The sequence below is a fragment of the Rhipicephalus sanguineus genome, chromosome 1 (assembly GCF_013339695.2).
Source record: "Rhipicephalus sanguineus isolate Rsan-2018 chromosome 1, BIME_Rsan_1.4, whole genome shotgun sequence".
Lineage (NCBI taxonomy): Eukaryota > Metazoa > Arthropoda > Arachnida > Ixodida > Ixodidae > Rhipicephalus > Rhipicephalus sanguineus.
The window spans coordinates 259,985,987-260,011,167 of NC_051176.1; the positions used below are offsets into that span (position 1 = coordinate 259,985,987).

At 46.4% G+C, this 25,181-nt stretch overlaps 1 protein-coding gene across 1 annotated transcript; it reads left to right on the forward strand.

Annotated features, from left to right (window-relative positions):
* Window positions 1-23,757, forward strand: LOC119378828 (ranBP-type and C3HC4-type zinc finger-containing protein 1). The gene is made up of 5 exons (XM_037647848.2): window positions 1-261; window positions 5,466-5,705; window positions 12,108-12,265; window positions 13,836-13,947; window positions 23,266-23,757. The coding sequence occupies exons 1-5, from the start codon at window positions 196-198 to the stop codon at window positions 23,614-23,616; spliced, it is 927 nt and encodes a 308-aa protein (XP_037503776.1). The 5' UTR covers window positions 1-195; the 3' UTR covers window positions 23,617-23,757.
* Window positions 23,758-25,181: the final 1,424 nt, after the last annotated feature.

The window sequence follows — 25,181 nt, forward strand, 5'->3', positions numbered from 1 at the left end:
AAGGTTCCCCAAGGGCAGGTGGCCTGGATCTAATAGATCACGGCCGCGTGCCAGCCGCGAGTTCTGCGTTCACATTCGTACGCCCTGCCGTTTCGAAAGGCTCCAAAAGCAGCGCCTCGCTCGTGGCACGGTGCCCGAGCTCGGGAAGCGGACGCTGGCTTGACGGGGCCCGGCGAACCACCAACACACGCAGCCATGAGCGCCGCCGCCGCCGCCCCACGAAGCACCGGGCACCTTCGCTTGGACGGGAATGTTTCGGAGGTTAGTCACCAGAGGCTGACATTTCTCTTACCTGCACGGCGAACTCCATCGTAGTCCTTTTCCGAAGCGATAGCACGCTGCTGTGCTCCGTGCTTTCCTTCCTTCGTCTTTCCTCTGCAGCTATGCATATCTTTAAATTGAAAAACTGCGTGAACGCAACACTGCATGGGTAGTAGCGCTCGTCAGACCCAAAGGGTTACCTGCCGCGGTAGCTCTGTAGCTATGGCGTTTAACTGCTGAGCTTGAGGTGGTGGTTTCGATCGCAGCCGCGGCGACTGCATTTCGATAAGGGGGGAAATGCAACGTCGCCCGTGTACTTAATATGGGCGCACGTTAACGAACCCCAGGTCATCAAAACAATCCGATGTCCGCCACTGATATCAGATCGTGGTTTTGGTAGACTTCTAGAACTTAATACGAAGAAAGGTCAGTGGAGACATTGGCGAAACACTGTATTACGACGCAACTTGGTATATTGTATAGGAACACAACGGTGACTTCGACGAAACTATTTCATAACTGACATGATATTTGGATGTGGAGAGCTTGAAGCAATGAGAGATTACTTTGAGTGAGGTTCTTGATATGATTGGTTAATGTACATCGCTCTTCCACGCTGTTCAAGCTCGTAAAAGCAAATTAGCGTGCTGGTTCGTCTTCACTATACCGGCAGCTTTTCCAAGCCTTTCGCTTCAGTTTTAGAAGATGCCTTTTAAGAGATGTTGCAGTTAGTTATATCTTTCAGACGTCTCGCGTTAAGTTCAGCTTTTCTTGTACTGTTTCGCAACGCATTCTCAATAAAAAGCGGTGTTCCGTTAAAATGCATCTGGCATACGGGAAACTTTCTCATTGTGCCATTATCTACGTAAAGTATATAAGGACAATATCTTACCCTGCAACAATATGGACTTATATGCGTGGAAATTGTCTGATACTGAATATTTACGCGCGCAAACATATTTACGAGACGACATGAACGCCACTGTATCAGCGGCACCTTTCGATTGTGTGAATGCAGAGGCGAAATTATTTGAGTTCGTTTTCACGAGTATTTTCTCCGGCAATAAATATTCCTGATTGGGCGGCTTATAGGCGACCGCCACTCATGACAGTAATCGGCCTGTAACTGTTGTGTTGCCGCAGCAATGACCCATCTCGTGGGATACTATAGCGTGAGATGAATTTTTCCGAATACGCCGCTCTGTTATCGACCAGTCGAGATAGCAACCTGAGTTATAACAAAACTCTCGGCGTGGCGATGATCAGTAATGCACAGCGCCTACAATATGGGAAGAAAATATTTGTTTACATAACAGTTTGTCATCTGCGCGCTATGCTTTTGCTAATAAGATGTCCGCTGCTGTGACGAAATGACCAAGCGTAAAGGCTGCTTTGTAAATGCGGAACCAAGTGTCGCAAAACTTTTTGTTTGTAAGTTATATTTGCCGTTCTCCTGCCGCCTTCGCTAGTAAGATGTCCAGCTTCATAAAAGCAGTTCGTAAAATTTTGTAATTGCGGATGGCTGGGATCAGCTTTTGCACTGTTAACGTAAGAATTTTTGTGCAAGTGGGCTCAGGGCCTGTATTCGCAAAAAATCTCTTGCACTAGAATTTTCCTAAAAGAAATTTTCGGCAAATTCATGTTGTTGAACATAATCTATGGCGAAGATCACTTACAAATGAAATACTTTGTGAAATCAGCCCACATATTATTACCCAGCGTAGCAGTCTAGTATACATAAGAGCTTTACTTTGCACGGGAGTCCCGAGACGCAGGAGTGACGCATTCCCGTGCATTCCCGAGCTTGAAGCGGCACTGGCAAGCTGCAGGCGCTCATCATCTCCGGGGCCTGACGGCGTGACATATTCAGCGTTCGGAAACCTTGGAGAGAAGGCGCGACACGTGCTGCTAAGTATGTACAACGAGTCCTGGAGGAAGGGTTTGGTTCCACCAGAATGGAAGTGCAGCCGCTTGGTTCCGCTTCTTAAACCTGGCAAATCGCCGCTAGATCTGTCATCATACCGACCCATTGCTCTAGCCAGCTGCATTGGGAAGGTTATGGAAAGGATGGTGCTGACGCGCTTGGAGTGGTATCTGGAATGGTACAGCGTTTACCCAGGCTCTATGGCAGGCTTCCGACGTGGGCGCTCCTCTATTGGCAACGTGATTAACTTAGTCACGTTTGTCCAACATCAGAAACGCCTGAAACGCCTCACAGCAGCATTGTTCCTCGATATAAAAGGCGCCTACGACAATGTAACGCATGGCGCAATAATAGACGCGTTGACTGAAGTCGGAATTGGCGGCCGAACATTCGAGTGGATACGCAGCTATTTGACTGGTAGAAGTTTTCTCATGGTCACTGAGGAAGGCGTCACATCTTACCATCAGACAGGACGTGGAGTGCCACAAGGTGGTGTGTTAAGCCCGACACTATTCAACCTTGTGCTCGTCGGCCTCACGAAATGTTTGCCCAATACAGTCCATGTATCTATATACGCAGACGACATCTGCATCTGGGCATCTGCAGTGACACGTCTACAATTACGAGCCCGGATACAAAAGGCAGCTACGCTGACCGCGTTGTACTTGAAAAATCAAAATCTAGAACTGTCACCGGAGAAGTGCTGCTTTGTCGCATTTACACGCAAGACAATGCGGCAGTACACAATAACGATCAATGGGCAAGCAGTTGTCCACGACCGGAAGCACCGCTTTTTAGGCGTAATCATCGACCGCGATTTATCATGGACGCCACACGTTTTGTACTTGAAGAGACGGCTGGCTACCATAGCGCACCTTCTCAAGTTTCTGGGTGCAAAGTCGTGGGGCACATCAGTAAGGCCTATGCTGCAGCTCTACAATGCCTTATTTCTCGGTTTTGCAAGATACAGTCTTCCTGTGATGGGAAATACCTGCAAAACAAATTTGAATGCACTCCAGGGCCTGCAAGCTCAAGCTCTAAGGACATGCCTCGGTCTTCCGAAATGTGCGTCTACAGCGGCAACAATCGTCATTGCAGGAGACCATCCTGTGTCAATACGTAACCACTGATACCCTCAGGGTGCATATTCGACACCTTGCCCGGGTACCTTCGCACCATCTCGCATCTTTACCTGCACAAAGGCCGCATACAACATTCAGCCGCATTATTGCTGCCCATAGTACTTATTTGCCATCGAACTATACGCCTGCAGCAAGTCCATCCTCGCCTATATGGTGCCTACATCGACCCGAAGTGCGCCTTACCATACCAGGAATTACGATGAAAAGAAGAATGTTATCGGTTGCCCTTAAACAGGCTGCACTACTGTATTTACATGAGGTGTACATTGCTCACACCCATATTTACACTGATGGTTCAGTTATGACTTCAAGCTCAACCGCCGCCGTAATAATTCCAGCAAGAGCTATCACAATACAGCTCAAAATGTTTCACGCAACCTCAACTACAGCTGCTGAACTAGTAGCGCTCCGTGCTGCTCTTCAATTTGTCATGGAGCAGACACCTAATTTCGTGGTCTATCTTCTGCGATAGCAAAGCAGCCCTCCAAAGTCTACCCACCGCTTTACGTCATGGCTCACATGAGCAGCTCGTCGAGGAAAATCAGGCAAGTCCACCATGAAGCAATAGAAAAAGGGCACCGAGTAGTATTCCAGTGGCTGCCTAGTCACTGCGGCATTCAGGGAAATGACCAAGCGGATGCAGCTGCCCGATCCGCTCATGACGGTGTCAGCAGTGTCATCATTCCCCTGTCAAGATCGGACGCCGCAAGAGAACTTCGTATGCTAGCTCGTCGCATAACGTTGGACTTGTGGAAGTCATCATCTACATTTACAAGTGCACGGCTGCATGCCTTGGACCCTGATCTTGAATTACGCATCCCGTCCACCTTATCACGACGTGACTCTACCCTGCTGGTCCGTCTATGGCTTGGAGTGGCCTTCTCAAATGCATATTCGTATATTATTGGAATGGCGGAGAGCCCGTCGTGTGAAGTCTACGGGTGCAGCGAAACAGTCGCGCACCTTCTCTGTGAGTGCACCCGCTTCAACTCCGAAAGAGCGGCCCTCTCAGCCGCACTAGGCCAGCTGGACAACCGCCCTCTCACGGAGAACAAAATCCTAGGGCCCTGGCCTGCCTGGTCTTCAGCACGAGCCGCTCTGAGGGCGTTGTTGCGGTTTCTCCACGCAACCGGACTCAATGTCAAACTGTGACTGCTGGAAGAAAATGGTGCTGTGTAGTACTTGGACTGCGGTTATGACTTCGTTTTGTTTTGTTTTGTTTTGTTGTGTTTTGTTTTGTTGTATTTTGTCGCGTGCTGTCGTCACAAACTCTTCTCCTTCTCTTTCATTCTTTTACATCCCCTATCCCCTTCCCACGTGCAGGGTAGCAAACCGGAGACTGCTTCTGGTTAACCTCCCTGTCTTTCCTTTCTCCCTCTTCTCTCTCCTTCTACTTTGCACGCGGTCGCTTGCGCTTTTAGACAATTAGAAACACGCTCATACATATCGAATGTGATCTGTCGCTTATTCAACAAACATCTCAACAGCATCAACTGTTTTCACGGCTCGTGCTTCCTGCATGCAGCAATATCCATGGCATTTGAGGAGTGGCTCTTAGAAGCTGGTAAATAAAGTCAGTATAACAGAAGAGTAGCTGACCGAACCACGATTAGGTGAATACCGCCTTTCTGGCACTTAGACACAAGTACTATCTTTATTTGCACAAAGCCACTTCACAAGAGCTAAAAAAAAATAGATTCCTGGGTTTTACGCACATGCAGAAACCGCGATATGATTATGAGGCTCGCCGTAGCGGGGGGGAATACGGATTAACTTTGATAACACGGGGCTCTCTAACAGACACGAAATATAATTACACGCGGGTATTTTTGCACGGGTATTTCTGCCCCCTTGGCAATGGTGCCACCGTGGCCCGGCGGGAATCGAACCCGCACCCTCAAGCATAGCAGCGCTACACCTTAACTGTTATATGCTACCGCGGCGGAACTTCACAAGCGTGGCAACTGTAATGTTTTTTTTTTACGATGCATGTGTCAGACTTTGTATGCAGCAGATTGTCATTTCGATTGCATTTCACCTTGTTTATTTTGCCGGACGGTATCGTCCCTGGCATCAGGAGGGAAACGACACGAATCTCGCGACCACTCACAAAAGAGTCGCCTTGTCTTTCATTGCAGAAACAGAACGAGCTCAGTTCGGAAAAGACACTAAGTAGCGACAAGTTGTCTCCGTTGTACCGCTGCGCGCGGTCGAAATGCTCGGGTAGCTGGTACTGGGATGGCCCGGCGACAGAACCTGTGAGATGTCCGCAATGTTCTGCTCTCAACTGCCTCGCCTGTCGGGCCATCCACGAGGGCCTCTCGTGCGAGCGGTACATCCTGCGCATCGTCAAGGCCATGGACAGCGGAGCTTTGGAGGTAAGGGAGGGAAAATGTGTTTATCTCAGAAGGGAAAATGTGTTTATCACTTTTACATTGTTTCCATAAGTGACCTTAGTTGGTATATGTTTACAACATGTGTGCATAATTAGAAAGAAGGTCAGTGGCGCACCTCCTGCGCGATACAGAGTTACAAACTTATATTTCACTCTCTTTTACCCCCAACACTGATCCAAATCCTGCCGGAATATTTGCACGCCTGCTTGTCATATCCGCTTTTTTTCCATCTTTCTTTCCATTTCCCTTTCCCTCTAGGGTAGCAGACCAGATGTACCAATTCTGGTTAACCTCCTTGCCTTTCCCTCATTTGTGCCTCTCTGTCTCTCCCGAAATAATAAATTCAAGACAACAAATTCATCTGACGTACTATGTAATAGGTTTGAGCGAATGTGCCATTGTTAAGTTGATTTCGGAGCTTTGTGATGGATGAAGGTTAGAGGACTCAACTGTAAGAAAACAAACCCCTTCAATATGCATACAAGCTTGTCAGTTATACACAAGAAAACGCTTCTCAGGGTGTAAATTATTTTAGCTTGCAGGGTAAGAGTGTACGAGGGTGGTGACTTACTGTGGGGTCCGAAAACATCCCTGGCAATTGTGCAACTCACCCGATAACATTTAATTGTGTCATTGAGGCTGGACCTTAAGGCGCCACTTGGTTCAAGTGCCTGCTACATGTTGCCCCCCAAAAATATCTTAGGCATACTTTCCAGTATTTAGAAATATAAGTTGTACATCTTGTTACAACTTCCCCATTCAAACTGCTATAATTTTGTTAGACTCTTCTTTTCGTGTTATTGCCATAAAACTTTTTTTAAAAAATGCAGACGGTGCAAAATATGCAGCTTATTTATACTAAGAACAAGGTTGTGAAATGTGTAGAGTACCATTCAAAATAGACATGTTTAAATAGAGCTGGGATTCGGGCGAAAAATTTGTAGAACATTTTGTTTGTTTATTGCGGTGTGAATTTTTTTATCGTGCCACAATAAGAACAATCGTCAATAATACAAATGGTTGCATAGGACAGGAAAGACTCAAGATCTTGTTTTATCCGCCTCTAGATGCGCAATGCCGGTGTTATTTATATACCGTAATATTTGATTATTTAACGTTTATATGTATACCATAACATCGGACGGACATTCTGGGCTACTGGACGTCATTCGGTTCTTGAATGTCTCAAGCGCGGTCAGACTGCGGTCAGAAGGCAAGCGGGCCTCGCGCTCATGCGTGGTATTTTTGGGCAGCGTGCCGAGTCACTGAAGAAACAAAACACGGGAAACAGTTGAGTCATGTTTCGTTGTTTCGTACTTAAAAATGTGGCTACTGAGTGAATTGTTGCAAAACAAAAACTAACTAACTTTCGTTTCCTTATTGTTTATTTTTGTCTCCACTAGCAACCCCTGCTGTAAGTAATCATAGCCATATATATAGTTTCCTAAGCGGTTGAAAAAAAGGCGAGAAAATGCTGATGCTTGCGGGAATGTCGACCAACTACTTGTCAAAATTCGAGATTTTTGGTAAAGTGATGGCCAGAGAACACAACACGCTTTTTGAATGTTCGCATACTTTACGATAAGTAGGATGTTTCATCTGTAAACGCTGGTATAAACATTTATTTCAAAGCGGTCATCATGGTCGCTCAAAGCTGTAGTAAATTGTTTTTTTTTTTTTTTTGCTGCAGAGCGTAGAGAGCAATGGAGTAGCCGAGGTGATATAAACGTCAGCCTCTCCACAGCGAGAAAGTTAAAACAAAGCAGAACGGAATAAAACTGCCATTTCTTTTACAATTGTTTTACGTGCCTGCGTGCGTTTTTTTTTTCTTGTTTAAATTTAACCTTGTTGCCTCTTCATCGTAATGCTTACAGGAGTTACGTTACGGCTTACTGTGCACGCGATCTCGTCGCAAAATTGTTTATCAAATAATTAATCGTGCAGATCAAACAGCAAGCAAGTCTATTCAAATCTTCTTTCGTTTTATAAGCAGCAGCCACCTTGACGAATTCATTCGACGTCTTAGTCCCGAGGCCTTGTGTCAAGTTGCTTTGCCCTTTCTAGTTTTGCTTCCTTTCTTCTTTTTGTTCGCTTAGTTAATAATGACGTACCATGCATAACTCACTGAGTTATTGCAAGCTCTGAAGAACCATCCCTGGTATCGTTCGATTGCACGAGTTTTTCTAAAGAGCTTAATAATGGTAGATATAGAGGAAAATGCAATGTTGAGAGTCAATGCTTCGAGGGTGCAAGCTAGCCAGAGGCTCTATCCTTGCCTCGGCCAGCATCCGTGAGCAGCAGTCTACCATTCTCTCGTATAGCGCAGGTGATCGAGGGCTCCCGACGTGTTTTACTCCCTGAGCACAACCTTCCTCGCGCTCTCCTCCTTTCACGCTACGCGGCGTTTCTTCAGCGCAGTGACAATTCTGTGGTCCAGACCACAGAATAGAGTGCAGCTTTATTCTGTGGACCAGACCACAGAATAGAATAAACTTGCGCGCTGTGTGCTGTGCAGAAATGTTCTGTAGCCCAAGCAGCCCACCTCTCTTGACGACGGTTTCTGCGCACCAGACCACGGAATAGAGTCCCAATCTATTCTGTGGACCAGACCACAGGGTAAACTGCAGCTTTGTTCTGTGAACTAGACCACAAAATAAAGTGCAGCTTTATTTTGTGGACCACACCACACCAAAGATACTTGTGCTGTGGACCGTGCGCACCAGACATCGCTGTAGCCCAAACAGCCCACCTCTCTTGACGACGGGTTTCTCTCACAAATTGGCAGGGTTTTGGTCTAATTCACAGAATAAGCGCTGCGCCCTCCTCTCTTGACGACAGCTTCTCTCGCGAATCGCAATATTCGCTCGCAGCTTTGTGAACAAGTCCGGACCAAGGAGGTCGTTTCCGGGCATAGTACGCGAGATGGAAGACGCTTATGCGTGAAAGGTTCGAAATACGAAGGCGAAGCCCACCTTTGGCATGCTTGCTGGTCTGACATGCCAAAGCAGGTAAACTTGTCGTGAATTGAAGCAGCAAAAAGAAGGCGTATAATAACAAATGACAGCGGTTCTAAAAATTTCTGGACCTGATCTATCGAGTGCGGAACACTTAAGTCACTTTCACCACAGTACATTTGTGTCATGCAAAAAGAAAATGTGCACTAAGATCTGCACGGGAGACTCAAATTTTGAGCGATCCTGCCGATTGGGCGAACACAGCCACAGATCTCCAATCAACGCCACCGCGAGAAGGGAATCATATATATAACGACAAAGGGCGACACTACTAAATTACTCTGGCCCTTGAGATTGGCGAGGGGCTACTTTAGCTGTTTCTGTAAAGTTTTCAGACGTTGATGATCATACAAGTACTCGTAATTATACGGCGCTTGCAAGTGTATCTAATTAAGTGACAAAGTGTGCTGTGTCCAGTGACAACTAGTAGGTTCTCGCCAATGTTATTGCGCTTTTTTTTTTTTTGCTTGACACAGGTGTACTGCCAGGGTTGCCACTGACTTTAGAGTAAATGTCGCCAAACGACGAGCAAAAAGTCGCCAAAAGTCGCCATTTTTTTCCATATTTCGCCAAAAAAGTCGCCATTCTAGATATATGCGGCATAACTAGTAATAAATATTTCCACTCACGTATAGCACCGTAGAATACAGTACCATCCAAGACCCTTAAATTATATTGACGTTTCTCAATGCCACTCGTATCGCCCGCTCACCATGGCAGTTCATGGGGCTGCTTCCCCGACTAGCCGCAAGATGTGCGTGGTGGCGCAAGGGTGAATGAATGAAACGCTCATGATATCCCATCCCTGTCCGCTCGTTTCAAGGGTAAAGTGTGCTAAACCTTAAGCGAAAACCGTGAAAGCGTTGTTTGTAGACAGCTTTACGTACCCTCATGTGAATTAAAATGATTAAAGGGTTTATTGAAGGTAACTCGAGAGAATTCTTACAGGAACCGATCATTAGTGAGTCTTACACATTTTCAGTGTGAACTAATATGATACCGGACGCCACCGACCTTTTCATATAGTCACTTATAATATCTGCACGTGTCAATCCAGTGCATTATTAATGAACAGATAGACAATGTAAAATGTATATACCAATTGTTTTCATTGCACACGCTCACCGAGAGCAGTGGAAAATGCCTCAATAAATATTTGTTTATTGCACAAATGGCGGCGTATCCGCCTCTCTTCGTTATTCCAAGCTGTCTTTACGAGCTGAGTTGGGGGTACTGCAACAGTGAATAAGTCGCCAAGCTATTCAGAACAGTTGGAGCTTTGGCGGAACAAATGGTCGGAGCACGCGGCCAACCCGTCGTCTAGATCCTTCAGAAGCGGAACTTTAGAGAAGCTTAAAGCACCTATAGCCATAAACTTATAGTCATACACTGCCCCCTCGCGGTTTGCAAGGCAGTCCGCTGACCTAAATTTTGCTGGAATGTCGCTGGGGACGTTACAGTACCTCCTGCATCTAGATGAATTGAGGAGATACACACGAGTTACGGGACGGACATACCGAATGACGCTTAATGCGCACATTCTACTCAGGGGTCTAAAACCAAGAAAAATACAGAGAATGTTGCCGCTCATTCGTTGGGAAGGACACTGGGCCCAGGATGCATAACTCAGTGGAGACCTAAGCCGAAAATCGCCAAAAAATCGCCATGTCGCCATTCTTAATTTTAGGTCGCCATGGGCCTCTCAAATTCGCCAATTTGGCGAAAAGTAGCCACCATTGGCAACCCTGTGTACTGCGGCGAAAGTGGCTTAAGCGTTGCGTACTCAATGGATCAAGGCCAAAAAATTTTATGCACGCTGTCATTTGTTACTATTGTTTTCTTTTCGCGGTGGCGTTAGCGTTCTTTTACGGGTGATTTATGGCCGCGCCCATTCAGAAGGATTGCTCAAAATTCGAGTCTCCCATGCAAATGTTAGTGCACTTTTTCACATGACACAAACGTATTGTGGTGAAAGTGACTTTAGTGTTCCGCTCGCGATAGATCAGGTTCACGAAATTTTAGAACCGCTGTCATTTGTTATCATTATACGCCTTCGTTTTGCTGCTAATAAGTTTATCTGCGGCTGATATCAATACTGGCACATGTCAAAACATTGGAATCTTTCACGCATACGCGTCTTCAATAGCGATTCACAAAATGGCGAGCACATATTAAGATTCGTGAGACAAGCTGTCGTCAAGGGAGCTCGAGCGTTGGCAAATCGAAGTCTCTATGGGGTGGGTTCAGTTCCTTCTGAGGGCATTAACAGTGCCTGTTCTGTGGACCAGACCACAGAATGAACCCTCGCAATTTGTGACAGAAAACCGTCGTCAAGAGAGGTGGGCTGCTTGGGCTACAGAACATTTCTGCACAGCTCACTGCGCGCAAGTTTATTGAGTGATCCACAAAATAAAACTGCACTCTATTCTGTGGTCTGGTCCACAGAATAAAGCTGCACTCTATTCTGTGGTCTGGAACACAGAATAGTCACTGCGTTTCTTCAGCGGTAGTTTTGCGTGCTCCGTGTTTCATGGCGACCTCCACATTGTTGGTGTTACTGCTGACCATTTGTGTGGTCGAAAGTGGGACCCGTAACGTGGTAGACGTGTCCAGCGTCCTCGACTTTCCTGTTGAAGAGCGGTTAACGCGGTGCCCGAGACAGAACGAAATGGTGGTCAACAACTGTCAATTTCTTACCCATACAGAATCCCGATTCACAAAGATTTCCAAGTGATAAAATAACATGTCTGACGTGCATAACAACACTGCAATGATCATATACCGTGTGTATGTACCTTATTTAAGGATTTAAGACGAAATCGTTAAACGTTTCTCTCTAAGTCAATACAATAGGCGCAGAAGAAAAAAAAAAGGTAAAACAATGTCATACGGACTGTGTGTCTTGGTTTTTTTTTTTCTTTGCTTATGGTCTACATTCATGTATTTTTAAATCGCCGTGTGCGAGATAGTACAATTCCAATCTTTGAGCGGAATTGCACGGAAAGAAGGATGACGTTAGCTGCAGGTCATTCCATGTCAAATGAATCCGAATTTTTCGAGCATCATACATTGGGTTCAATCAATTTTTCATGTGCCTCCCCGCTTTTCTCCTTCTTACTATTGTCTATCCGCGGGTATCAATAAGTGTTAGACAGCTTAGGTAAGGTAGCTAATTTCTTATATTGCACATGCAAAAAGAAAATCTACTTAATCGTACTTAATTGAATTTGTATAGGTATGTAACAACTTACCTAATAAGCTGTTTTAAAACCTTGTTAATCTTCTTTGTTTTTTCATGATGTGACGTCCTCCTCTCTTCCCTCTCCCTGTATTCATTATTCTCACCTTGCGCTATGGGTCTTCTGAACAGGATTCCAAGGAAAAAAAGAAGCGGCTTCAAGAACAGTTGGAGCTGTACACCAAAGACATCGTCGTAAATTCGGCGCCGTTCACATGCCCAGTTTGCAAGTCCGATGTGGCAAAGGGAGATGGCGTTTGCCTGAAGAGTTGCCACCATTCGGTGTGCAGGTCAGTGTGTCTCGCGCTCTTCTCTTTATTATCGTCCCTCGCTAAATGTACAGTGTAAAAAGATATGTACAAATTTAGTCAGCCATTAAAATTTCAAGAAGTTCTCCTCCCAAAATATATTTCGAGCACTGCATTTATGCGTCTGCTTTGGAGCACATTGGACTTTGCGCAGCGGCCATCCTCAAGCTGTGTCGTGATAGAGTGCTATAAAATTCTGTCACGACATAGCCTTTATAGCTCATATAAAGTTATTTTTGAAGAAAGCGTTTTGGATCATCGATTTTATCTTACTATGCCATAAGTGGGTTATTGTATTCTTCTTCAAGAAAGGTCGTTCGAGGTATCGGGGTGTTTGTTTATATAATATTTCTATGTTTCCGTGGATTTAGAGCCGCACTGCAACGAAACAGTGGGAGGGGGATCATCTATGCACTTACAGTTCTGTAGGTTTTGACTAAATTTCAGTCCGGGGCCCTGCACTATATATAGTGTACAATTTAACGCCGATGCAACTTCAGCACAAAACACATATCAATGAAAAAAAAAAAAGAAAACGTGTCCGACTGGTTCAGGGAGCAAGGCTGTGCCATGGAGCAGCGTTACCGTGCTGTCGTTATCTGTCCTACTGCTGAGATATCTCGGATCCTAGTTTTTTAAAAAGTTATTACGCCTGAATTGTTCGTAATAAGAAATTCCAATCCCATTGTGCTGCTGGACATATTAGCGGAAGTTGCCGGACAACCGGAAAGGTCTGTTTAGGCCTACGCACGAAAATCTTTCTAAATTTGGCCTGTGGTTCTGTCATTGAGACAATTGTATTTGGGAGAGGTAAGTCTGCAACATGGGCAATTTCAACAGAATCATTTTTATATTTATAGAAGTAGTGGCACATCCATTCTTTTTGCCCGTCCGTTTCGGAGTAAAACTGAGAGCTGGACGAGTTGGTATGAATTCATATTGAAACTTTTTTAGCGCGCACAAAAGCGCTCGTTTTGTACCTTCTTTCTGTGTCCTCCGTCTTTTGTGCGCGCTAAAAAAGTTTCAATATGCGTCCGTTTCGAGCTGAAAAATTTCGTCGTTTCTACGGGCGATGATACCTTCGGCAAATTATACCTGTTCTCTTTTGGTAAATATGCAGACAGTCATGGAACCTTGTGAAGTAACTCTGCATGCATGTACATCTTCTCTCATGGAAATTTTTGTTGAACATTACTATAGAGCAAGATTTAATTTTTTTTCTGACGCATAACAGCACGTGACGCTCGTGAGTGTCTAATAAAGCTCAAACAAACGAAAATAAAAGCAAATAAACAATAAAGCAAAAAATATGTACACAGAAAATTCTCGCTCATGGTTTTCCGCGAAGACTCTATCTGTACCAGTGCAAATCAGCGACGATCTACAGAAATAAATAGAGCGGCAGATTTATTTGTTATCTCTACCTGTCCGTACAAAATATTTCTTCCGCAGCAGAACCGAATGGACACTGGCACACGCCGATCAGGAGGTGGCACTGATGGTGACCGCCTTTGTGTCTCCGGGTGACCTGAATTCCTTCTACTTCCTGCAGGTGTTGCGTGGTTCAAGCCATAGAACGGTCTGGTACAGTGGCAGTGAAGTGCCCGTATTCTGAAAACAATATTACTTGCGACATCGACATTGAAGACACCGAAGTCCGAGCGGTACGTTTTCGTCAAAATCACCACTATGCATTTCTCGGGTGTTTGAATGCATGCGGGATGGGAAAGCCGACGTCTAAATAACATATTTATTTCTTTATATTCTTTATTTACAATAAACGGGGTGGAATAAATTTAACGGACCATAAGGCCCGTTAAAGTTTATCTCATCCCATTTATTGCATTGAGAAGCTGTGGACTAGAAAGCAAGATTTTAAATGCGTATGCGTTTCTGTGCCGACTCGACGAGAAAACTGTTCGTTGGTCCGTCCGTCCCTCTGTGACGTATACGAGACTGGCACGTAAGAAATGGAGGCGGCGACCTTGTTAGCTACACGAAAAGTAAATTGTGTATGCAGGCATGAACAGCTACGCCATGATAACGTGCAGGAATGGCACCATTGAAATAATAGTTGAAGTTGTCTTTCAGGTGCAGGTTCATAATTATGCAGCTGATTCTACACTGAAACGTTTGATGCATTCTTTCGCACGTGGTCACAAAGTTTGGACCCTGAAGCCGCGCCGCGCAAGCAATCAAGGATATTCAAGTATTCTGACGCTTGATAGTACGAGTGCTTAGGAAAAGCAGTCAAACATCATAGCTCCTTCGTTTATGAGACTGTAGCGACGAATGAAAGGGAGAATGCAGCTGTTTGGCATTACCGGTTCTGTCAAGGAGACACAGATCATTTCTCGTCGCAGCAGCCCGAAAGGGGTGACTTCCGCTCGGCCACTGCGCTTGAGCGGAAGTCATCAACGTCTCGTTTTCGAACACATCCATATTTCTTGCTAAGTGAACTACACTGTCCGCAGTATATTGTTCTCCACGCATTTCTACAGGCGTACACTCTTTTCAACAGGCGTACACTCTTTTCAATAGGGGTTCTCAGGAGGCTCTCAGGTGCACTATTCCCTTCGCCATTCGTTTAACGCGCTGTTAAACGGCGCTGTTAAAGCCGGGCTTTATCCGGGAACAGTGACGTTCGCAGCATAGCGAAGGAGGGTGAGCGGGTTATGTGCCACAGAAATTGGTCGAGCTCCACCACTCACCTCCGGTCCACTAAAATTGAAGAAACTGTCTACAACCAGCCTAGCGGGTATGGACTCTTGGCTTGCCGGTAAAATGCTGCCTTTGAGCGTCAGTAACGGCTACAAGTACCACCCATTTTTCCCGCGACTTTGCCCATGCTCAGTGAGGTTGGGGATAGACGTTCAGATTACTGTGAACTGCCTTCCCAGAGACATTTCCGACGACGTTGCAAAAAGAAACCGCTCAACCACTTTAGCTAGTACAAACCCGACCTACTGGCTTCGAAATGCCCAGAACTCTTGTGAAGTTTCGTGAAGCTTAGCACTGCGACGGAGAACTCTTCGCTGTTTCATCAGCCTTCGCGACGTTAAGTCAGTGAAGCTGGCCCCTCAGCTCCGCTGTACATTGGTCTTCACTGGATAATGTAAGTTAATGACACGCATAATGTTTTCGTTATAACATGGCAGTTGACTCGGCCGTCGTTTCCGAATGGCTTTTGTTTTATTGTCTCGCCCTTAATCCCAGCGCGCGTGAGCTCAGGGCGACTAGGGCCGAGAGCGAGAGAGTGTGCATAATTACTAAATAGCTGCGCGCCACAAGGCCTCATATGCAGCTAGCAACGCTCAATAAAGGATAGCAGTCAAAGATTGAAGGGAGGGGCGGGGGCGTGCTACCACGGAAATCGTTCTATAAAAAATTATCTGTTTCTTCCCATGCATTACAGTTACAGTTGCCTTATTAACAAATCCATTCATCAAAGCTGCGCATTGCTGCCGGCGTCTTAGATTATTTTGCTCTTTATCAAGCTTGGCCCTCAAACCACTTCCTTGCCGAAAAATGTTTCCTGGATCAAGTCGGCACACATCATTTGTTACTCTTGGAGTCACTTATCACTTCAGTATTAAAGAAATAATAATATTTGCTAGTCATTTATTATCAACAGCAAGCAGGGTCGTATACGTACCCTCGATCGTTTTGGCGGATGAGAGGTGGGCATTTCCCAATTGTTTTTTTTCTGTGAAGTTTCTTTTGTAGATTCTTGAACCAACTGTTGAACAAGCTTTGTGCGATAGATATTGTAACATTTATGTCGCCGCGACTGGACGACCACATCTCAACACTGTCGATGAGCTTTCCGAAGCCTTAGCAGCTACAACCAACACGAGTTAGACACACCACCGCTTAGCAGAAGAAGCGAGCCTCTCGCTATCATTTTTATTGAGTAGGCCCAATGAAGTTCTTTGATATTCGACGAAGCGTGGTCGGCCTTGCGAAGCTACTTTTACACGGTGCGTCCGTGCTTCATATACGGATGACATAATTGATTCCCTCCTTAGTTGGACATGTGCTGCGCGTTATCGTTCTCGTTAGGTATTGGTCGAGTCGGGAATTTCGGCACGTAGTCGGCTTTTTGCGGGGAAGTGCTACGGGTGCGCTGTTTCGGCCGGTAAATTGTATTTGATCGCTTTGCCGCTGAGAGGACCACCGTTTACCGTTTTCCTTCGGCGCACCACAAAAAGGGGAGGTGGGGGGGGGGGGTCCGATTGACAAACATTACGAAAAAAGGACAATTGCAACCTCCCCCCCCCCTTTCCGCGCTCTTTCTCAACCTGGGGGGATTCTCAAGCAAGCACACAGCTGAATGCGAGGGCGGGCCTGTGGCCCTGCGCGGGCTTCAAGGAAATGATCGTTGCTGGTTTAGACGCGAGATGGCGACACGAGCCTGTAAACTTTGAGAATCGAGTGTTTTCAAACTGATCGAAAGACTTCGTAGTTTATGCGCGCATCTTGGCACATGATCCGGCTTGTTCGAGTAACCCAAGTCTCTTTTTAATTATGAGAACTATGTCCTCACACTTTTTTTTTTCATTCAGCTTTGACGTGTATTGCCAATAGCCCGCTACCAGTAGCTCTTGCCTTGCGATTATGAATGAGAATTTCTCGAGTTCCTTTTTCTAGTGTAGTGGAGTGGTTCTCGAAGTGGCTTCCCGTATTACGACCACGGACTACTCTAGTTTGGTTTATCACATTGTTATGTTCACACTTTCACCCCTTCCCTCGTTCTCTTTCCTTCATTCGTGGGACAGCCCCAGGTAGCGCCTCACGAAAGATTTACAGTTGATAGTTTGCGCCCACCTGTTCTGGTTGTGCTTTTCTGTGCCTCCGTTAGTCCCCGCTGTTACGACAATGCAGCGCAATATTCCGCAACCTATGATGTTTTTTAGATTTAATGACATTTGGCGGCAATCAGCTGCCTACAGACATTAATGCTCCAAAGGACGGATGAAAAATTGGGGCAGCTACGCACAGCGCGAAGACTAAGCAAGCGGCGGAGCTGGTGTCGCTACCCTCCTCCTCACCCTCACTTCCCTTTCCCACCCCTTGCTATACTACACTATACAAGACAGCTCCACTGCGTGAAACCTGGGGATGTGCGAAGCACCGCAATGAGTGGACAGCGTCCTCTCACTGCTACAGACAGCGTCGCAGACAGCGTCCAGCGCCCATAGCAGACAGCGTCCATCGCAGAAACAGGGCTTTTCCTAAGTCAACGCGCCGTCTTATTTGCCAATGTGAGACGCGAACGTGGCGTTGTCACTCGCGAGCTTTTCCTGGGCGAACGGGCCGTCTTATTTGCCAGTCGCTTTACTGTGACGGGTGACGACGACAAGAGACGCCGACAGATTTGGAGGGGGAATGCAGTAAGGTACCCTGGCTTACGACATAGATCTGAGGGTTTGCTTCGCCCTCTCCTTCCAGATTTCCCAGGCATTGGGTTCAAACAGCATCAACTGATTTTCAAGAAGCTTCGAACCGTAAAGGTTCTGAAGAAGCAGTGCTTTTTTTTTTTTTGCGACATTAACTCCCATTATACAGTACGTTTTACACTAAATGAAGCACGAATGTTTTAAACACAAGTGCTTTACACACAAAACACAAATGTTTTAAAGTCGCAAGCTCGCCTTTGGTTTCTTTGTGTGTATGCATGCATGCTAGCAACGTTTCGCTAAACGACAATTTGCCATACTTAAACACGCAGGAACTCGCCGAGCACAGAAACAAAAGTATTTTTTAGAAGTTTCGAGAACTGAACTACTCTAATTGCTGATTTCATTTCTGAGATAATATACCCCACTCCCCTCTTTTAATGATCGCAACCTGCCGTGAGTATATTGCTCGGACCATTGGAAAATTTTCTGCGGAAATGCAATGACATCTTTGTTCGCTAAGGTTCGTAACTCTGGTGGGCATACGAAGTTATATAATAACCACAAATATGGCTGGCTATTACTAAATTTGTACGAGACTGCCGAGTATAGCTCCACTTGTGATGTCCGCCTCTTGTTTGGAGCATGGTCAGTAAGTATTATGTCTTCTAAGACCTCCTCGTTTAATTATTCCCGAATTGACTGATTTTAAAAATGAACTGACCCAGACGATTCATTTGGTGCTGCAATAATTTACTACGAGCGCAGGACGCTGTTACCGTTTGCGCTGCCGTCTAAGAACGTATTTTGCAGCGGTATGTATAGGCATAACTCCACCTCGACCACTTATAATATTAATTGCCGAGGCCTCTAAAAAACGTGCATAGGCGTTATTACTCCGAGAGTCATGTCTCCGTCGCAAACAAAACTTGCACAATTTTGCAGACGCGAATGTTGCGCGATTGTGCGGATGTTATCGTCCCCGGTTCCCATGCATGGGTCGTCGCTGCCACAGTGACATAACTTGGACTCATGTTGGCGATGGCGGACGAAGTTTCGTTTTTTATCCCGCAAACGTTCAATGGCTGCCTTCCGCGCGTGTAGTGTACATTTTCGCGTAACGCAATACTTGTATAAACGATCTGCAAACGGTACGTTACGTATCGTTTGCGGATCGTTTGCAACAGAAGCGTAGCCAGAAATTTTTTTCGGGGGGGGGGGAGGGGGGGGAGGGGGGGGGAGGGGGGGTTCAACCATCATTTTTGTATCGGTGCGTGCGTTTGTATCTGTTCGTGTATATATATCCATGCAAAATCGAAAAAATTCGGGGGGGGGGGGGTGAACCCCTAACCCCTCCCCTGGCTACGTCCCTGGTGTGTGTGCATATCGTTTCAGAAATGCCCGTGAGCCGATTTTTTCGAATTGTACCCAAGGAGGAGGAGGAACGAAAGGCAAGGAGGTCAACCAGACGCGCGTCCGGTTTGCTACCCTACATTGTGGGAAGGGATGAAGGAATTAAAAGAAAGAAAAAGGAGGGAAAAAGGTACATGTCCTGGTACATGTGCGCCTGTACATTACACGCCTACAAGCGATCGCTTAACCCGGTCGATTTTAAGAAAAGCATCAATGCCGGCGTCGCTTTGCTGGGCTGCGACGCGTAGTGCCACGATTCGAGGATCTTCTTTTCTGAAAACGGTCTGTTTTCAGTTTGTTCAGCCCAGCGCGATGCACATTGCGTTCGCTCACAAAGCGACCATAAAAATTTGGAGGACGCTTAAGCTTCGCCTTCAAGAGTAGAACACGATAGCGTAATCGGGTCCCGTTCGCATCGCCTTCAACCGTGCCTCAAGGACAGGAACGTCTGTGCGCGTAACATTGGCTGTTTCAAACTATCCCAGAATGTGTACTGCAAGTACAGTTGCGAAGTGCCCACTACGCCATAATTCTTCCTTTCGCAAATTGGCGAAGTAACCACTACGCGTCCGTAAGGCGCCACCTTCACAGTTTGTAATGGGAGGGCAACTTTAAACCACCCACTCGTTGCGCAATTCGTATGTTTTGACGCGTTTTTTTTTTTTTTTACAAAGCTGCTTCAATCAATGGCGTGACTCCGTGGTAGAACAGCTGCTTGCCACGCAGACAGCCTGGGTTCGATTCTCAATCAGACCGAGTTTTTTTTTAGTGTTTATTATTTGCATCTGTATCAAATTTTCGCTCACTACCAACGACGCCGCCGACGACACCGGAATTTCTGCCAAACGAGCTCTTTAACACTATCGCGTTAAAACACAGTAGATGTTTCGTTTCGTCACTGTTGCACGAGTCACATCTGGAGGTGTCTGCCATTCCTATGCCAAAAGAGTACGCTGTCATGAAACCACTCCTCACCACAGGCGGCATAGTAAAGTTAGGTAGCGGCTTGAGAGGTGCGATGGAATTTGCAGCTTCCTCGACGAGTCGAGGTTTCGTAGGCGACAGCTCCAGACACTGGGGTCGCTCAACCAAGTTTGTGACATTGTGCCAGAAAACGCGTGAAGTCCCCTTGCAGCGTCTGTTCTCGACAAGGGTACTGGGGCTGTCTGGGCATCCTCGTGGGCGGACCGGTCGGCATCATCAGCAAGGCCGTTAGGGACTATACACGCGCTATCCGCACACCCGCTCCGCACGTGGCGGCACACCTGCCGCCCGCAAACGGAGGAGGAAAAACCGGTACCCCGTGAGCGACGATTGGCGTCGTTCCGGGTTTTCCTCCTCCGTTTGCGGGCGGCAGGTGTCCCGCCACGTGCGGAGCGGGTGTGCGGATAGCGCGTGTATAGTCCCTTACGGACAATGCCATAATGCCCCGGCAGCCATTGGCATAGGCGTGCGCAGGGTTCTCCATTGAGGGGGGGGGGGAGGGGGGGGAGGCAGGTTATTGGTTGAGTACGAAGAAAACGAGCTTAGAAATGGATGCAAAAGTGAAGACCAAGCGATCACGTGCCTCTCACTATGACCTGGTCCCCGGATTTCCGAGAATAAAGATGGGGAGTAAACAGTTCTTGGAATGCAACACCAGGTACTCGGTGGTTATATGGTCATAACCCTGCACGTTAAACAATAATGGGACTGGTCCTACTGAATAAAGATGTGGGTCAGACTTCACGCTCCCCTCTCGCGCGCACGCCTATGACCATTGGCATACAACGTCATGTCCCTTCGGCAAAGCTTGGTGAAGGACTTCTCTTGTTTCGTTCATTAACTGCCCTTGCACCCTCGTAACGCTGATTGCACACTCTGAAGGGATGCCTTAGGGTTTTATTAATTCTTTAAGGTTGGCTAACGTTAGTTGGCACAGCCCGTACATCGTATGCTTAAACTTTTAGGTAACACTTTCAAAAATTCTCAAACGACGCTTTCAAGGGGAAAAAAAATGGCCCCAAACGCGAACTGTGAGTTCGGTGGATGTCCAAAGACGTCATTCGCATACTAATTAGTCGTAAGCTAAGATTCCCTGATTAATTTTATAATTAGTTACTTTATGGCACATACTGCAAGTGACCAAATGTAGCGCGATGAGTACACAAGAAGCATCCACAATGAACAAATTTCAGGGCCATTTTAGGGACATCATTTCGAAAGTTTCTTTTACAAATTGTGTGACAGAATACATGATCGTTCCAGCTTTTTTTTTTCTTCTCCAACACACACACCCACGTTTTGTTGCAAGAGTAACTGGATCATCATTGCATTGTTTGCCTCAAGGTTGTTTGGCGTATATCTTGAACTCAGCACCAATACCTCTGTTTCATTCCAAGTGGATATGACATGCAAGCTCACCGGGTACAATTCATCATATGTAACGTTTACCGTAAAGTAAATAATTAAAAAGTTATTTAGTGGATCTTATTTAAGTACTGCCACTTACTGTGATTATAACTTTTATCGACGTTTGCCACACCTCGCAGTTTACTTCTAAGGAAATTTATGTTCCCTTGGATATCTTACGAATATTTACCTCGTAGATGCATAGGCTAATAATTTGCGATTTTTTTTTCATTAATCGATGCACAAAACTAGCTCTCACAGGTAACTGCATGTAAGTCATAGTGCCCCTCGCTGTACATGCCAGATTGCTGGGGTGTGTCTTGCCTGTTGCGCTAGCAGAGCAGTTGTGGCGGCGGCCAAAGCTTTCTTCTTCGTTCATTTGCGAGCGTGGAGATGGTCTGACAAATGCATGATGGCGACAGCGAATTGCCGTCACTGCCGTCAATATCCGAGCTCTTTGCGGAGCTGCCGTAAAAGTTATTGCGCTAAATGCGTTAGTAGAGCAGATGCCAGGAAATAATAATATCGTTTTTATTATATCCAAGGCGTCCAGCCAATGACGAACAACATGTACGAAGAAAAATATCTGTGTACTCAGCCCTTGGAGCAAAATTCACGAATCTTTCTTTAAAAAGAAAATGCTACATCGTTACGCCATTGTACATTAATAATGCGGACGTGCTCTCCAACACATTTCCACTGAAGAAAGAGAGAAATATATGAAAAGGAAACGCAGGGAGGTTAACCTGGCGCGAGTGACCGGTTTGCTACCCTGCACAGGGGTGGGGGAATACGGGTAAGAAAGAGGACAGAGAGAGATAGAGAGAGAGATGAAATGAAACGAAAGAAAAAACACGCACACATGCACACACGCGCAAGACGTTCCAGTCAGAGCCGTTCTGAGAGACCGGTTGAACGCAGAAAGCGCAGTAGCGCTTGCACAGCCTTTTTCTGTGACGTTTGTTCCAGTCGATGGCGCAGGATTCTTTCTTCCGACAGAGTGTGCTCGTCCAACTTATCGAGCGCGTTGCAAGTGACTGTCTCTCTGAACAGTACTGTGGGCAGTCGCACAGAATATGTTGAATTGTTTCATCACTGCCGCAGTGGTCACATGATGCGGTGTCGTCCATTCCTATGCGGCACGCGTACGCGCGCGTAAATGCGACACCCAACCATAACCTGCACAGGAGAGTAGCGTCACCTCGGCGAAGGCCTGGAGGTATTTGAAGGCTGAGAGTTGCGTCCAGGACATTTCCACTGAAGGTAGCAAAGAAACAGCTGCACTGGAGACACTAATTTCAGAGCCCCTTTTCAGACAAGTTGCTCCTTCCTTTATCACTTGTGAACCAGGACTGAGCTCATAACCTGCACAGGAGGGTAGCGTCACCTCGGCGAAAGCCTGGAGGTATTTGAAGGCTGAGAGTTGGGTCCAGGACATTTCCACTGAAGGTAGCAAAGAAACAGCTGCACTGGAGACACTAATTTCAGAGCCCCTTTTGAGACACGTTGCTCCTTCCTTTATTACTTGTGAACCAGGACTGAGCTTATAAAACTCATTCGTTAAGTTTTCCTTCGCATTAGGCACTTTCCTTCGCTAATAACATGTATAACATCAGAATTGCCTGAATTTTTTTACTTCCTAAAAATTCTAGCGTCAAAGATGTTTGTGAATAATTGGTCAGATGCTTGTGTTGTTGATCATTCGCTCGAGACAGACATGTAATATATAGGTTCAGACACCTACATTTTTATCTCTTGTCCACTTGTTTTGTTCCACAGCTGCTGACCAAAGAGGAGTACGAAGAGTACCTGCAGAAGGGCTTGCTGGAAGTGAAGGTATCCGCAAAGAACTTCTTTCACTGCAAAACTGACGAGTGCCCCTGGTGGTGCTTCATAGAAGCGAGCGTGCCAGAAGTTGAGTGCAAGGTGTGCGGCACCAAGAACTGCGTCAACTGCGACGCCATTCACCTGGGCATGACATGCGCCGAGTATCAGGCTTGGCAAGCCAGCATGAAGCAGCTGGTTCCAGTGCGATGTGTCAGCGACATGGACAATCTGATGTCTTTCATGCTACACGTTGCTTACATGGCGTGCATCGTATACCTGCTAGTAAAGTGTATTTTCCCGTAACACACTGTACGCGCTGCAATTCCGCGCTACGCTTGCACATACAGTGACCGCGCTCGAGTACCGCGTTCCTTTCCCTGTCGCTTTGCAACTAAAGTAAAAAAGCTTTAATAGACTTACCATCCGCTATACGGAGTAAGAACGTCTGTCTCTTGTTCACGTGGTCTTGTGCACCAAGCAATGACGCATCCCATATTACTCAGGGCCAAAAGGGCGTCTATTAATAACAGACGCAGGGGAGAAAGAGAAATGCAGCCAAGTAAACATTACGTAGGATATTCATCATTTTGTTCTCTTCCACCGCCTGGAGCCAAAAAGCAGTATACGCAGGCCCGTAGCCAGGAATTTTTTTCGGGGGGGGGGGGGGGGGCACTTGCTGAAAACCTTGACTATTTGAGAAAAAGACCTATTTGCATCATTTATTTTTGGTAAAAACACCCACTTCAAAATTTCGGGGGGGGGGGGGGGGGCTAGGGGGCGGGCCCTTAGCCCCCCTCCCCCCTGGCTACGGGCCTAGGTATACATTATCATTTTTAGATACGAGCGGCGTCAGTGAAGCTGGCCTACCTTGTTCCGACGCGCTAGCGTACCATGTTATATTAAATTCACATCCGCAACTCACATACAAGATGTATGAGCTGCAGAGGAAGGCGGCGGGGGATTGCTGTAGTTCCAGTTAGCTCATACGCAGGGCAGGTCTAGCCTTGTACAGATGTGCTATAGTCCTCACCGCTGTTCTCTGCAAATCTGTGATCTGGAACAACAAAAGGCAACCAAATATTCTCAGTACAGTAAAAATAGGCCTTTGAGCGCATACTTAACATACAAAAGTGAATCTCTCAGTACATTATTTTTTTCTTATACGAGTATGTTGCTTAGATTTTGACGCTGTTATATAGCGCCCTACACATCTAACCAGCATATAATATCCGATGTGTCTGTTGAATATCTTTCTGTGGCTTGTTTAACGCGGTTTGGCCCGTCGGATTTGACGGCTTTTTGTCCTGGACATACGAGGTCTGTTAGAAAAGTATCCGACCTTATTTTTTTTTGGCGAGCACCTGATGGATTTGAAACAAGCACGCTTGCATCAGCCGACCTTGAACCTTCGTGCGCATGCGTGAATTTTTTTCCGCCTGCCAATAGCGTTAGTCGCTGGGACGCAGCGTTTGAGTGAGGTCGTGCGCAGTGCTCTCGTCGGTTTTTCATTGCAAGGAAAATGACGGAGCGACTGGAGCAGCGCTACTGCATCAAATTTTGCCAGTAACTGGGCGAGAGCCAAGTGGAAACCATTGGGAAGATCAAGACGGCTTTCGGTGACGACGCTATCAGCCGCACACAGATTAAGGAGTGGTACAACCGGTTTAAAGACTGGCGCACATCGGTGGAGAGCGAGCACGCTCCGGTCGGCCATCAACATGCCGAAATGACCAGGTCATTGCCGAAGTGAACGCTGATGTGGTGTGGGACCGTCCTGTGACTATCCGGGAAATTGTAGAAGAGGTGGGCATCAGCACTCTCTCTGCACGTTCCAATATGACCGAAGATTTGGCCATGGAGAGAGTTGC

Coding starts and splice junctions, on each gene's coding strand:
- LOC119378828 (XM_037647848.2), top strand. CDS start 196: ATGAGCGCCGCCGCCGCCGCCCCACGAAGCACCGGGCACCTTCGCTTG. Junction 262..5,465: donor TGGACGGGAATGTTTCGGAG/GTTAGTCACCAG, acceptor CTTTCATTGCAG/AAACAGAACGAGCTCAGTTC. Junction 12,266..13,835: donor TGCCACCATTCGGTGTGCAG/GTCAGTGTGTCT, acceptor TACTTCCTGCAG/GTGTTGCGTGGTTCAAGCCA.